Consider the following 15524-nt stretch of genomic DNA (forward strand, 5'->3'; position numbering starts at 1 on the left):
TAGCCTTTGCAGATTATCACTTAAAAAATGGATTAACATGATTTTTTTTCTCCGAAATCTTTCACTTTTTGTTAACGTGAAAACATTTGGATAAATTCCAGTGCACTGAAAGTGAAAAACAAAAGCCTACGAGGCCGAAGAAATTTAAAAAATGTTTGAATGGAATAAAAAATGACAAGCCCAGTATCAGTTCGGCCGCATATATATATTTTTACATTTGAGTACGGCCATGCTGGGGCACCGCCTTGAGGAATTTTAATTGAACTAATCGATCCCGGTCTCTCTTTCGCCGAACGTAAACAACACTGGTCGTAATCGGTGGTGGGGGACAAACATAGATACATAGACAGACACACAGACACACACACGATGGGTTTCTTTCCGTTTCCGTCTACCAAATCCATCCACGCTGCCTTGGTCAGCTCGAGGTTGAAGTAGGTGTCACGCAGTGGGACTGGACCCGGAACCATGTGGTTGCAAAGCAAACTTCTTAACAGCCACGCCTGCGCTTATATACATACACACATACATACATACATAAATAATAATAATAATAATAATAATAATAATAATAATAATAATAATAATAATAATAATAGGGATAAAAATCCAAAATTACAGGTAAAAACTCAATTAAAATCAATTTATTAAAAATTAAAATTAAATTAAGTTTCACATTATTAAATATATATATATATATATATATATATATAGTCCTTTATTTTACTTGTTTCAGTCATTTGACTGCGGCCATGCCGAAGCACCGCCCTTAGTCGAACTAATCGATCCCAATACTTATTTTCTTTTTTAAGCCTTGTACTTATTCTATCGTAGTCTTTTGCCGAATCGCTAGGTCATGGTTACTTAAACACACCAGCACTGGTTGTCATGCGGTGGTGTTGGGACACATACACACACACACACATGTATATAAATTCATATAGGCGCAGGAGTGGCTGTGTGGTAACCACATGGTTCCCAGTTCAATCCCACTGTATGGCACCTTGGGCATGTGTCTTCTATAGCCTCAGGCTGACCAAAAGCCTTGTAATGGAAGCTGAAAGAAGCCCGTCGTATATCCATCCATCTATACAAACATACACTAGCGTAGAGTGTGTACTGCCCCCGGACCCCATATATACATGAAAAAGAGAAAATAGATGACGGTGATGAGTATTCAGAGATAGAATTGAAAGGAAGAAGAGTATGGTGATCATGGGGTATAAGGCCAGAAAGGGAGAGATGAAAGGGTCTGGAGGTGAGGAAAAAGCTGTGGGTGAGAGAGGACAGTGAGAGAAAGATAGGCAACTAGGGAGTGGTGGCGGTAATACATTCTAGATACTGTTTGAAGTTGTTTATATGGGGTAACTTTACATTAAGGAGTGGAAAGCACAATTTCCTGCAATTCAGACTGTCTCATGCTAATACCATGAGGCAACTAGAGACGAATGAATGGCAGTCAACAAGTATCACAATTGGGAAAATTTGAGATATGAATGATAGGCTGGTGACTGAAATGAATGAGAAGGTGGAGCTAAAAGAGAAAGTGAAGACAGGAAATGTGTTGAGGATGGACGTCTATACAATACTTTATGCATAGGCCCAGTCAAAGATGGGAAAAGTATAGTGACATTCTGATTAGTTAGTTACCTGTTATAACCAGAAATATATTGGTCAACTTACTCTTTACTCTTTTACTTGTTTCAGTCATTTGACTGCGGCCATGCTGGAGCACCGCCTTTTAGTTGAGCAAATCAACCCCAGGACTTATTCTTTGGAAGCCTAGTACTTATTCTATCGGTGTCTTTTGCCGTAAACACACCACCATCGGTTGTCAAGCGATGGTGGAGGGACAAACACATACATATATATATATACACATATATACGACGGGCTTCTTTCAGTTTCCATCTACCAAATCCACTCACAAGGCTTTTTTCTTTTATTTTTTTACCTGTTTCAGTCATTGGACTGCAGTCATGCTGGAGCACCACTTTGAAGGGTTTTAGTCAAACATATCGACCCCAGGATTTTTTTTAAAGCCTGGCACTTATTTTATCAGTCTTTTGCTGAAAAACTAAGCTATGGGGGATATAATCACACTAGCACCAGTTGTCAAGTGGTGGAGGGGAAAACACACACACACAATGGGCTTCTTTCACTTTCTGCCTACCAAATTTTATGTAACTCAACCAACCTCCACACTGGTCAAAAGGGATAAACATCCTTCTGATAAACATCCATTAATGCTATATCTCCTGAAGAAATAAATCCATGAAGATGATCTATCTGATGCCCATGGAAACAACAAACTACACTGTAATCATTCCTGGAATACGGACTGTAATCTTAAGAGACATGTGATTAGTGGAAACAGATGTAGCGATGCATTAAATGTTTATAAATTCCATCCAAGGATTATTGTTATTACAATACACACACACATGTATATTTGTGTGTTGATGTTAGTTTGTTTACATCCCTGTGGCTTAGTGGTTCAGCAAAAGAGAGTGATAGAATGGATACCAAATTTAAAAGATAAGTACTAGAGTCAATTTGTTTGACTAAAATTCTTCGAGGTGGTACCCCAGCATGCTACAGTCCAGTGACTGAAACAAGTAAAATATAAAAGGAGAGTATTGCAGTTCGCTTGAAGCATTGTGTATTGTTTGTAAAGAATAAAAGTTTTGAATGGTACAACAATGCACTATAATACATAAATGGACTATATACCTGTTGTAATTTAGTTATCTATAGTCCGATGATATTTCGGAATACAATTCCTTATAGCAGAGACTCCATCTAAGAATATCTGAAGAAGGAATTGTATTCTGAAATATCATCGGACTATAGATAACTAAATTATAACAGGTATATAGTCCATTTTTTTTGTTCTATAGTGCATTGTTGTACCATTCAAAACTTTTTATTCTTTACAAAATATAAAAGATAAAAGGTGGATTTTTGAGGGACTGCAAAAGAAAGAGATGACAACAGTGAGTAAGCCAGGAGGATGAATTGAATAGATTTGATGAAAATTAGAGATTGGGCACCCAAAGCTAAAAGTTATAGAAGGGAAAAGGAAAGGTTTTTTTGCCAGCAATGGGAGAGCAATGGTTGATTTGATTAAATACTGCTTTTGTGTGCTTTTCTGGTCTTGTGCCAATGTAAGCAATTATGTGCCTATGTATATGTGTGTGTTCAAGTAGTTGTAATGCTCACACTGTCTTGCAAGCTCCATATAAAATATTAAATAACTACTAGTTATTGACCTTCAGGAGAAGATATTGATTTTGTTTTTTTTATAAAGAAAAAATGAACAACTATGTGATGTATCTATGTCATACAATGAAAAGATAGTGACTTTTATGCTTTAGTTTTTACTTGATCTAATTGTTGTTAAAACGATCAAATCAATTTACTTGGCATTTTCATGATCAGAAATATCTATAGATGGGTAATAACCTTTATCAAATTCTAGATAAAACCAGTGATCTGAAGAATTGTTTAAGACGAGACAATAAAATAAGTATTTGGTAGTGTGCTGGTTCAAATTGTTTTCTATTTTATATGTTTAGTGTTGAAAACACTTGTAAGTATGCAATCAGCCATTTTAATGTTGAAATCTGCATTGTGTCATGTATGGAAAGGTTACTCATGTTAAACTTTTTATTAAACATTTTTCATTCTATAAATGTTTTCGAAAACTTACTTGATAATATTTTTTTCCATTAAAAATTAAGGTGTATTAAAGGGCAATAAGAATAAACAGAAAATATCTATTATTTATGTAAGGACCTAGACTTGAGAATTCGTTCCAGAAATGTTAAAATTGTCTCCCTTATATAATACCTAACACACTTATACATACATACATACATGCAAACACACACACACATACGTATATATGTATGTGTGTGTGTATATATATATGTATATATATATATATATATATATATATATATATATATATATATATATATATATATATATATATATATATATATATATATATATATATAACTCAATATAAGCAACAAGGATATCCAGAGGTAATGCAGTACAATCGTTTCATGCAACTCCATTTAATTGAACAATGCAATCATTACATGAATTTAAAATTCAGAGCAATCCTCAGCTATACAAAGACATAGAATTTAATTAAATTAGAACTGATGGACACATTACTCTTTTTTTTACTTGTTTCAGTCATTTGACTGTAGCCATGTTGGAGCACTGCCTTTAGTCGAGCAAATCGACCCCAGGACTTATTCTTTGTAAGCCTAGTACTTATTCTATCGGTCTTTTTTGCCGAACCACTAAGTTACGGGGACGTAAACCCACCAGCTTCAAATCACCTCCCTAATGTATTAAAATCGGTATTTCTAGGAGAATTACTAAATTATCATCAAACATTGATATTTTTAATATCATCTGTTCTAATTTAATTAAATTCTATGTCTTTGTGCAGCTGAGGAGTGCTCTGCATTTTAAATTGATGTAATGATTGCATTGTTCAATTAAATGGAGTTGCCTGAAACGATTGTACTGCATTACCTCTGGATATCCTTGTTGCTTATTTTGATTTTAATCACCTTACTTTGAAATTGTATGGATAATACCTTACTAAATTCTGGTGCCTCAACTTAAGTACCATATTCATCTGAATCTCTCTCTCTCTCTCTCTCTCTCTCTCTATATATATATATATATATATATATATATATACATACATGTGTGTGTGTATGTATGTATGTACATATTTGTATGTATATTGTATGTGTATTCATTACTTTATCCCACTGGGTCTCATTCTTCCACAGGTTCTATCCACATTCAGCAATTGACAATTCTTTATACTGCTGTCCACATTCATACACATCACATGACCATTCCAGAGCAATCTTCTCTCTTGCACCCTGCATCTGATGTCTCTTACGCTCAGTTTTTCTCTCAACATATTTGCACTTTGTTGTACTTGCACACCGACATTGTACATTCAGCAGAGCATTCTGGCTTCATTTCTTTACAGTCTTTGCATAGTCTCTGCATTCACAACCCACATTTCACTCCTATGTAGCTTTGTTGTTTGTACACTAGCATCATAGAGTCTGCCTTTCACTTTGAGAGAGGCCTTTTGTTATCAACAGTGGTAATACCTCTCTGAACTGTCTCCATCCTATTGTTATTCCAGCGACAATACTTTCATAACAACCTCTTCTGCTGCTAATTAGATCACCTAGGTAACAAAAACTATCTACTACTTCTAAGGATTCTCCTGGGCATTTGAGAAAATCTGTTTCTTGTGTGTTTTTAATGTTTATCACTTCTGCAATAAACACTAAGAACATATTTTCTCTGTTAAACTTTCTGTGATTCTAATGCATTCTTTGTGTGTCCATAGCTTGCACTGGGTGAGCAGGGTGGTATATCTGAAGGAAGTAAAGATCTCTCTGTTTTCTTGCTGACTAGAACTTTGGTTTTTGCTAAGTTAACTTTAAGGACTTTTGATTCCTTTTTTTTTTTTTTTTTTTTGCCACACCTGGAATTTCTTTCGTAATTCCTTTTCAGATCCAGCTATAAGAACACGGTCATCTGCATAGAAGCATTCTCATGTACCACCAGTCTTAAACTCTTTTGTCTTGGTCTGGAGATCTCTGATGAATTGGAGGGTACTGAGAACTCCTACTTGCCCCCTAAATTCATTGCTGTACTCATTGTTAAATCTCACCTTACTGATAGCATCCCTATACATGGCTTGAATGGTTCTCACCAGCCATTTGTCTACTACAAGCTTCCACAGTGACTACCAGATCAGGAAGCAAGAGACCCTGTTGAAGGTTTTCTCTAGGTTGACAAATACTAAGTGCAGTTATTTATTTTTGGTTAAATACTTCTCCTACGGTTACCTTGCCAAAAAGAGAGCATCAGTAGAAATTCAGCCTGACACAAAACCAAATTACATCTCATCTAGGCCAGAATCTCATGGAGGAGATGACAAAGAATCACAGTAACTAGTGCTTTGCTGTGCTTAAGAAGACATTCATCTCAGCAAAAATTGAGGTCCTAAAAGCCTGTCCTTTATGTCTATGTCCCTGCATGTAATCTGTCCCTGTCAAGCCTTCTCTGCAACTTCACTTCTGATTATTAATTGCTCCATCACTCTTCTAACTAAAACCCTATTTATTCAATTGCTGAACTTTTTTGAGAGTAGAACTGCACATATTTCACCTGCCTTTTGTGCTACAAGTTATCTCTCTCTCTGGAACCATGTTTTTTGTCACCCATTCCGTTTTTCTTGATATCATCTCTTCCCACTTCATTTTCCACTGAGTACCCCTTTTCCTTGAACACTCCCTCATATCTATTATTGTTTCCCCCACTGCCTTTATTTGTCACCCACTATATCAATCTCTATGTACTTCTGACTTCTGTCTCTGTCACAGAGCATCCCTCTCTCACCTCCAAGCCCACACACCTCACATCATCTCACATCGTCTCCCTACTTTTCAACTTTATACAGTCTTATTTAACATCTGATTTGCATTACACTACTTTATATATTGGTTTCCAATTTTGGCACAAGGCCAGCAATTTTGGGTGTGCTATTAAGTTGATTATATCAACCCAGTGCTCAAATGGTACTTATTTTATCAACTCTGAAAGGATGAAGGGCAAAGTCGACCTTGGTGGAATTCAAACTCAGAACATAAAGATAGATGAAATACAACTTAGCATTTTGCCCGGTGTGCTTATGATTCTACCAGCTTGCCACCTTTATCTAAGAAATCATTATTAAGAAGCCATACCTGCTGAAAAATGTATTGTTTTAAAAGATGGGAATAGAATTAAAGAGTTATGATTATTACTTGTAAAAACCAATATATTTAAATGGTATGGAATTTATAAATACAGATATTTATATGTTATAACATTTATCTATATACCTTGATATGCTGTCCAAGACTATCCTTGGTTCCTTGAATCAAACTTACCATTTTAAAGTGATCAAAATGAAAACCTATGGAAATACCTTGTTAATTTATTTGCCAAATCCCAGCTTGATAATGACAGAGTTAATTTTACTAATTTTTTAAAAAATTATTTTAAAAATTAATTGAAACAAAGTCAGTGTTTCTTGACAGAAATATGGTAACAAAAGGGTTAATGTGTCAATCAGCCTGAAACAAGCAGAGTAATGCATTTTTCATAAAAGTATGAAATAGTGCATGCCACAAAATTTGTATTCACAAACATGTCATTTGTATTTCAGCACCATAATGCTTCAATAGTTAAATAAAGGTATAGACAAAAGTATATACAAATCAAGCATTTTCTAACTATTGAAGATATAGATATAAATGTTTAATTACTATAGATAGAAACCATAAATAAATATAATATGTATGTATATATACGTGCCTGTATATGTATATATATATATATATATATATATATATATATATATATATGTATGTATGTATGTATGTATGTATATATATATATATATATATATATATATATATATATATATATATATATATATATGTATATATATATATATATGTATGTATGTATATATATGTTATATATCATATATGTACATATACACATACATGCACATACACTCACACACACACATCATAAATATATAATATATATATAATATAATATATATATATATATATATATATATATATATATATATATATATATATGAGTGTGCAATATTTACATGTATATGTATATATGCATGCATGTTTGTATGTTGTTATATATAGTGTGCATTTTTGTCAACTTTTTATTATCCAATAAAGAAATAAGTGGTTTTAGCCTTGTAGCTGCGATTCTGTTTGGTCATTGAATATTATTCATACAGAAATCAAATTGCTGGACATCGTTTGCAAGGAGAGGTGTTGATGTGTTTCATCATACCGAGGAAATCATTACAGCTTCTGAAACTATACACATTATCTGTAGAACTATCAGAAGCTATATCAGTTATTTTAATCTTTTTATTGGTAACCTGATCCCTCTTAATAATTGTTAATACAGACACGTGTGCAACAGAGCGCAGTTTCCATGCCTCTCTGTAGTACGACGAACGGCATGTTGATCGGCCATCTGTTATTAGAAGCACATCGTATTTAATGCGTGTTTTGGATCCATCTGCAAAGAAATGATGAAAATATTAAAAATCAAAAGAATTTATTAAAAAAATAAATAAAAAGATAATAACACCGACACAGGAATGGTAGTGTGATTTAGAAAGTCTCTTTGCAACCATATGTTTTTGGGTTCAGTCCCACAAGTGCCTTGACCAATGCCTTCTGAGTGAATTTGGTAGTTGAAAACTGTGTAATATATATATATATATATATATATATATATATATATATATATATATATACTTGAAACCGCTTGAAAACTGATGTTGGTTTGTTTACATATTTGTAACTTAGCAGTTTGGTGAAAGAGACCAATAGAATAAGTACTAGACTTTAAAAAATGTATTGGAGATTAACTGTTTGTCAGAAAAAATTGTTTAAAAAAACCTCCAAAAACTTCAAGGCAGTGTCCCAACATAACCTCAGTCCAGTGACTGAACACACAAAAGATAAAGATAACATCAACTTGATATGGCTGCAATAGTTTTTAGAAAATATTGGCAAGCTTATTATGAAGCCATGTAAGAACTGACCTGTGTACTTATCAATGTGAGTATATGCTTTCTTCAACAGAGAAGTTACACAACTGACTCCATCATGTCCATTCAGCTTATGGATGGCTTCTTTAAGTTGTTCAATGCTTTTTGTTTCTGAGTGATATTGCTTCACATTGTCATTGTTCGTGATCAGCGTTAAAGAATGGACATCAACAGTATGGTCAAATGTACGGGTGCTGCTTTTTGGCAGACACATATTGTCGACCATTAAAGTAAGACTCTCTTTAATGTGAGATAATTCATCTGGAGACATCTGCAAGATCATTAAATGTATAAATCAAAATAAAAAATAATAATAAAATCTTTTTATCATATTTAATGTAAATACATTAGTCAAAGGCAAGTTACTGTTTGTATTCATCCAGAGATAATATCTCTTATGAATGTGCTCTATTTGAAAACACAGTATATGTGTAGCTGTAAGTTTCTGTTTATTCTCAAATTCCTAATGTACTTTATATTTGTAAACCCAATAGTCAATATAACATAGTTTGTCATAAACATTTGTATTTTGTGGTTTTTTGTCATTTTAGTTACAAAATAAGTAAATTAATTCAACGGAATACACTGTCTGCAAGTCGTTGGGTACAGCATATTATCCTCCATTTTCTAATTGCTATATAAATTTAGGGTGAAATAACTGCCCTTTTACCAGCACCCACTTATTACACTTGGTATAACACTAGTGTAACAATAATTGGTTACCCTAACTCTCTTGCATTATATATGTACATAAAAACGTGTATGTGTGTGTGTGTATATGAAAAGAGAGAGAGAGAGAGAGACAGACAAACATAGAGAGGAGATTTTAAATGGTTTATAGTCTTTAGGACTTTGTGACTTGATAAAAAATGTTGATACTCTAGTTAGTTACAAAGGCATCCCTATAAAAAGACAATCTGATAACACAAATGTGGTTTGCCTTACATTTGTTCTATTTAAAGCACTACCTTTTCCCCTCATCATTTAGAACTACATTCCTACGATTCTTATTTTCCCCTTTATGTTCATAGGATTCGTATGGTTGGTTTTGAAACTGTGAATACCAAGGCATGGGTATGGCTCTGACGTTAAGAAGCTCAAAATGTAACTATGTGGTTTTGGGTTTGGCTGTGACACCTTGTGCAAGTGTCTTCTACTATAGCCCTAGGCCAACCAATGCCATGTGAGTGAATTTGGTAGACTGAAACTATATGGAAGCCCATTGGGCTTCCATGTAGTGTGTGTGTGTGTGTGTGCACGCGTGCGTGTGTGTGTGTGTGTGTGTGTGCGCATGTGTGTGTGTATGTGCGTGTATAATGTCTCACCCATGCCAGCATGGAAAAAAAGATGTTAAACAATGATGTTGATGATGATGGTAAATGTATATTTATATAATAAACGTATATATATATATATATGTATATGCATATCTATATATATCTATATATATCTATATATATACGTATATATATGTATATATATATGTATATGTACGTGTATACACACACACATACACATGCGTACACACACACACACACACAACACATACACACATGTCTTTATGTTTGAACACCACCACCACTTAACAACCGGTGTTGGTTTGTCAGTGTTCCCATAACTCAGCAGTTCATCAAGAGACCAAAGAAATGAATATCAGACTTCAAGAAAAAAATGTAGTATTGGGGTTGATTTGTTTGACTAACCTCTTCAGAGCAGTGCCCCAGGATGGCTGCAGTCCAATTTTTGAAACAAGTTCAAAATTAAAAGAAAACTTTCTTACCTGTGAAGAAAGGTCAAGAAGAAACAATTTACTCCTTTTGCCTTCTTGATAATTATTGCCAAAATTGGCAAAGTTCTTCAGAAATCGGTCTTCAAATCGGCAACACATTTCTTTGAATGCTCTTGCAAAATCTATCATAAAAAATAAAGATATGAAATTTCACAAGAAGTATAGATTTTACTGTGAAAATATTGAGTATGGTATTCTTTTGCTAGTTAAATAAAAAAATTTTACACTAAATATAAAAATAAATTATAAACACAGGGACAGGCATAATTATGTGGTTAAGAAACTAGCTTTGTAACCATGTGGTTTCAGGTTCCATCCTACCATACAGTATCTTGGGCAAGTATCAGAAGAAGAAAAAGAAAACGACAATAATGATGACAATTATACCTATTCCCCTGATTTGAAGTGTCAGATATAAAACTAGATTAATAAAAAATGTAACTCTTTTGCCCAAACTGACTCATTTTTGATATCATTGAAAAATGATATCAGAAAGGTAAAAAAATAAAAGAGAAGTCATCGTTTTAAGTAAGATAGAAAGAAAGATGTAGAATGATGATGATGTATACAGGTCTGTATTATTTGGACAAATATGTTTTCTTCTTTTTTTTAAGACAGTAAATTGTGATTTGAGGGCGATTTGGTTGTTATTTCTAGCTGGTTGACCACATAGAAGTTCCCTTGTTGGCTTTAGGATTAAAGTTGTTGCTGGGAAATGGAATGAATGTCACTGAACTTATTTAACTTCTGCCCATTCCTGCTGAAGTTGAAAGGGTTAATACTCTATTGCAGTACATACTTCTGCTAATGAAAGGTAAATTAATTCTAATTAACACATCTGTGATGATCATCATCTTCATTTAGCATCCACTCTTCTATGCTTGTATAGGTCAGACAGAATTTGTTGAGGCAGATTTTCGACAACTGGTTGCCATTCCAGTTGTCAACAGTCATCACCTGTTTTCAGGTAAGGCAAGATTTTCCCACACGTTTTTTGCAGAAGACTGGAAACGAACAACATTGGTTGTATGATGGCAATGTTTGTTTATGACCATGATGTCAAGACATGGGTATGCACAAACATACACACATGCACACACACACACACACACACACACACACACGTATACACATACACACATGCATACACATGTATACACATACACACATGCATACACAGACTCATTTACACAAACACATGCATACATATGCACATGCGTATACACACTCACATGGACACATGCACACAAATACACTCATATGCTTACACATGCACACACACACATGCATACATACATGCACACATGAATACACACACATGCATATACACACTCACATGCACACACACACACACACACATGTATACACATACACACATGCATACACATACACACTTGCATACACAGACTCATATACACACACAAACACATGCACATGCATACACACACTAACATGGACACATGCACACAAATACACTCATATGCTTACACACATGCATACATACATGCACACATGAACACACACACATGTATATACACACTCACATGCACACACACACACATATGCATACATACGCACATGGATACCCACATTCATTCGCACACACATTCATTTAATCACAACTGTACCTTAGATATAAATAAACAAAATAATTAATGATATAAAATCAATGCTTCTCAACCATTTTTTACCTATTGACCCCTTTAATTCCCATTTTACTCAGATGGATCCTCTTAGCCATTTAATGTTTAAAAAATCCTATTATATTTTTATAATTAAATATTATTTGGAAGTGTATAAAAAAATTTCCAAAAAAAATTTCCAAAATAATTTGTGTATCATAGAAATATAAGCAATTTATAGCACATAAATTTTAACACCAAAATCTTATATGAAACCCCAAGTGCCATATGGAACCTGGTTGAGAATCACTGATATAAATAATTGTCGACTGATTGATTGATTGATTGATTGGTTGATTTTTCTGTTTACCTTCAAAAAAGTTATGTCCATGATATTGAGGCTCATAAGACTTGTGTTGAGCTGCATATTCAGGCTGCTTCCATAATCTAAAATAGCCCCACTCACCATTTAAAGAGAAATCTCCAAAGAATGAACCCTGTCGTGGAAAACTGGGATATTGCCGGAAAGATTTCTGATGTGCAACCATAGGAGAATAAGAGTTATTTCTGCGACCATAATTCCACAAACCATTGTCATTCCAGCCATCATATTGGGGGTCTTGATTTCCATAGCCCAAATAATCTTCACCAACAGATAGCGTGTGTGAGATGAGTGTTATTGTAATAATTCCCAGAGTCCACATTATGTTAGAATTATCTGGAACAAAAAGAACATATATATATATATATATATATATAGCTAGTAATTATAGACCAATCATGTGCTTACCATTGGTGTGGAAGCTGTTAAGAGGAATGCTCTCAGAAAGTATTTATGAGCACTTTGACAGCCAGAATTTGCTGCCAGAAGAACAAAAAGAATGTAGGAAGAAGGCACGATCTTTTATACAGAGACAAAGTAGTCCTAAAAGAAGTGAAATCTAGAATGAAAAATTTAGCAATAGCATGGATAGATTATGAGAAGGCCTATGACATAATTCTACACTCATGAATAAGTGGATGATTGAATATATTCAGTATTGCAGACAACATAAGAGAGTTAATTAGCTATAGCCTGAGGAAATGGAAAGTAGATCTCTACTCAGGTGACACAAGTCATAAAAAAGAGACAGGTAATCAGCAGTGATTACACAGCCTGATTTAGTAGCAGTAGGCAAAAAGAAGAGAAAGTGCCAGGTAATTGACTTTAGAGTCCCAAATGATGAAAAAGTTAATATGAAAGGTGTAGAGAAAATAACAAAGTACCAGGACCGAGCCATTAAATTATAGAGGCTGTGGAAAGTGCGGGTAAAATGTATCCCTGTAATTATAAGTGCATTAGGAACTATTCCTAAACAAATGGATTGAGGAAACAGGCATAAAACCTAGTTTAGTGCAGCTCCAAAAAAACAGTATTATTAGGGACAGCTAGGATACTTGACATCTAAGGTTACTAGTTGTAACCCAATGGTAGGAATTTTTTTCCAACATTCTCATCTGTTGTGCAAATATGGAATAATAATAATGACGACGATGATGACAGCGATGACAACAACAAGGCCAGCAATTTTAGTGGGAAGGGTTCCATTGGTTATATCAACCCAGTACTTGATTGGTACTTTATTTTATTGATCTTGAAAGGATAAAAACTAAGTCGACCTCCATCATTATCATCATCACCTCTCTTACTGATATCCTTGTCATCTTCGGATATCATTGTTCTCATCATTGATATCATCTTACTGTTTCCATCATCATTTGATTGTATTATTGTTATCACTACCATCAGCACTGTCATCATTTAACTGCCATTTTTGTCCAAAGTTGGATCTTGCAATATAATATCTTGTTCTAAGGTGGTGAGCTGGCAGAATTGTTAATATGCTTAGTGGCATTTCATTCATTTTCATGTACTGAGTTCAAATTCCACTGAGGTCGACTTTACCTTTCTTCTTTTGGGGGTTAATAAAATAAGTACCAGCTGAACTCTGGAGTTGATGTAATCGACTTACCCACTTCCCTGAAATTGCTGGCCTTGTGCCAAAATTCAACATCAGTATAGTATCTTGTTCTATCTATTTTCCAAATTTCTAGTAATATAACCTAAACTACTTCTTTACCATGTTTTTCATTTATATTAGTTAATAAAATTGTAAATTAATTAAAATGGTATCAAACTACCTTTATACTATATATAAAATTTAAGAACTAGAATCACAATGATTTATTTTCTAAATTCCATATAATTTCTTTAAAAAATCTTTGGAAATATAAAATAAAAATTTTAAAATACAAAACAAATGAGAAAATAGTCTCTTCAAGAAAGAATAAAACTGTTAAGATTTCAACTTACTTGTATCGGTCTTCTGGTGTTTTGTGATGATGGAGAGAGCTAATTTATAAATGTGACAGCGAAACACAGTTAAACAGCGTATAATTCAAAAGTTGTTCTGCTGAGTGCTTGCTGAAGCCAACATACAACACCCAGTGTGTCAACAAATTTCACAGAATGAATGTGGAACGAAGATTGCTAAAGTGATCAGGTGTCTTGTATGCCTTGACTCACCTGTGGTTTTGGTAAATCTGCCTCAAGTGGTTTGCTAAAGATTTATTTATTTATTATGTTTACTTATTTATTTTTTATTTTATCTCTTTATTTTTAATTTAGCAAAAAAAAAAAAAAAAAGGCCAGAGTGCTTTTCTCTCCTTCTTTAAACAGTAGAAGTTAACTATGGAAGACAGACAAAATAATAATTTTAGCTTTCAAAGTATTTAATGTGTGTGTGTGTGTGTGTGCATGCACGCATATGTGTATGTACTGGTGTTCTTCCTACCACTAGCCACTCAGTTGTGGGGTAGGAGCAGAATAAGTAATTAGTCACACGAACCAATAGGCGCAGATGTGACAGTGTAGTAAGAAGCTTGCTTCCCAACCATATGGTTCCAGGTTCAGTCCCACTGTCGCACCTTAGGTAAGAGTCTTCTACTATAACCTTGGGCTGACAAAAGCCTTGTGAGTAGATTTGGTAAACAGAAACTGAAAGAAGCCCATTGTGTATGTAGATATTACCTGTGATGTGATCAGCCTGGTGTGCTTTTGATTAGGTGTCAGATGTGGCACCCACCAAGAAGAAACCTTTGTCATGCTAAATTCATTGTGCAGAATATTCTCAACTCAATTATGGGATATGCTAAGAAAATTGGTTATTTGATTTATAGTCAATCACCTAACATCCATCATCATGTGGTGAACATGGTCAATGTTTTCCTTGATGGTGACAGCTGCAGGGTGTCCAAACTTTGGGTCATATTCAAGGCTCTCCCTTTCCCTCCTAAATTCAGCTGTCCACTTTTAAAAGAATAGTTGAAATTAATGTATGCAAGATTCCACAGCTCAAGCATCACT

At 34.1% G+C, this 15524-nt stretch overlaps 1 protein-coding gene across 1 annotated transcript; it reads right to left on the reverse strand.

The window, feature by feature from the left end:
- Window positions 1-7754: 7754 nt before the first annotated feature.
- Window positions 7755-14970, reverse strand: LOC106881823 (uncharacterized). The gene is made up of 5 exons (XM_089365548.1): window positions 14472-14970; window positions 12489-12836; window positions 10488-10618; window positions 8702-8978; window positions 7755-8169 (listed from the first exon to the last, which is right to left on the reverse strand). The coding sequence occupies exons 2-5, from the start codon at window positions 12820-12822 to the stop codon at window positions 7883-7885; spliced, it is 1029 nt and encodes a 342-aa protein (XP_089221674.1). The 5' UTR covers window positions 12823-12836; window positions 14472-14970; the 3' UTR covers window positions 7755-7882.
- Window positions 14971-15524: the final 554 nt, after the last annotated feature.

This window comes from Octopus bimaculoides, chromosome 18 (assembly GCF_046866305.1).
Source record: "Octopus bimaculoides isolate indiv1 chromosome 18, ASM4686630v1, whole genome shotgun sequence".
Taxonomy (NCBI): domain Eukaryota; kingdom Metazoa; phylum Mollusca; class Cephalopoda; order Octopoda; family Octopodidae; genus Octopus; species Octopus bimaculoides.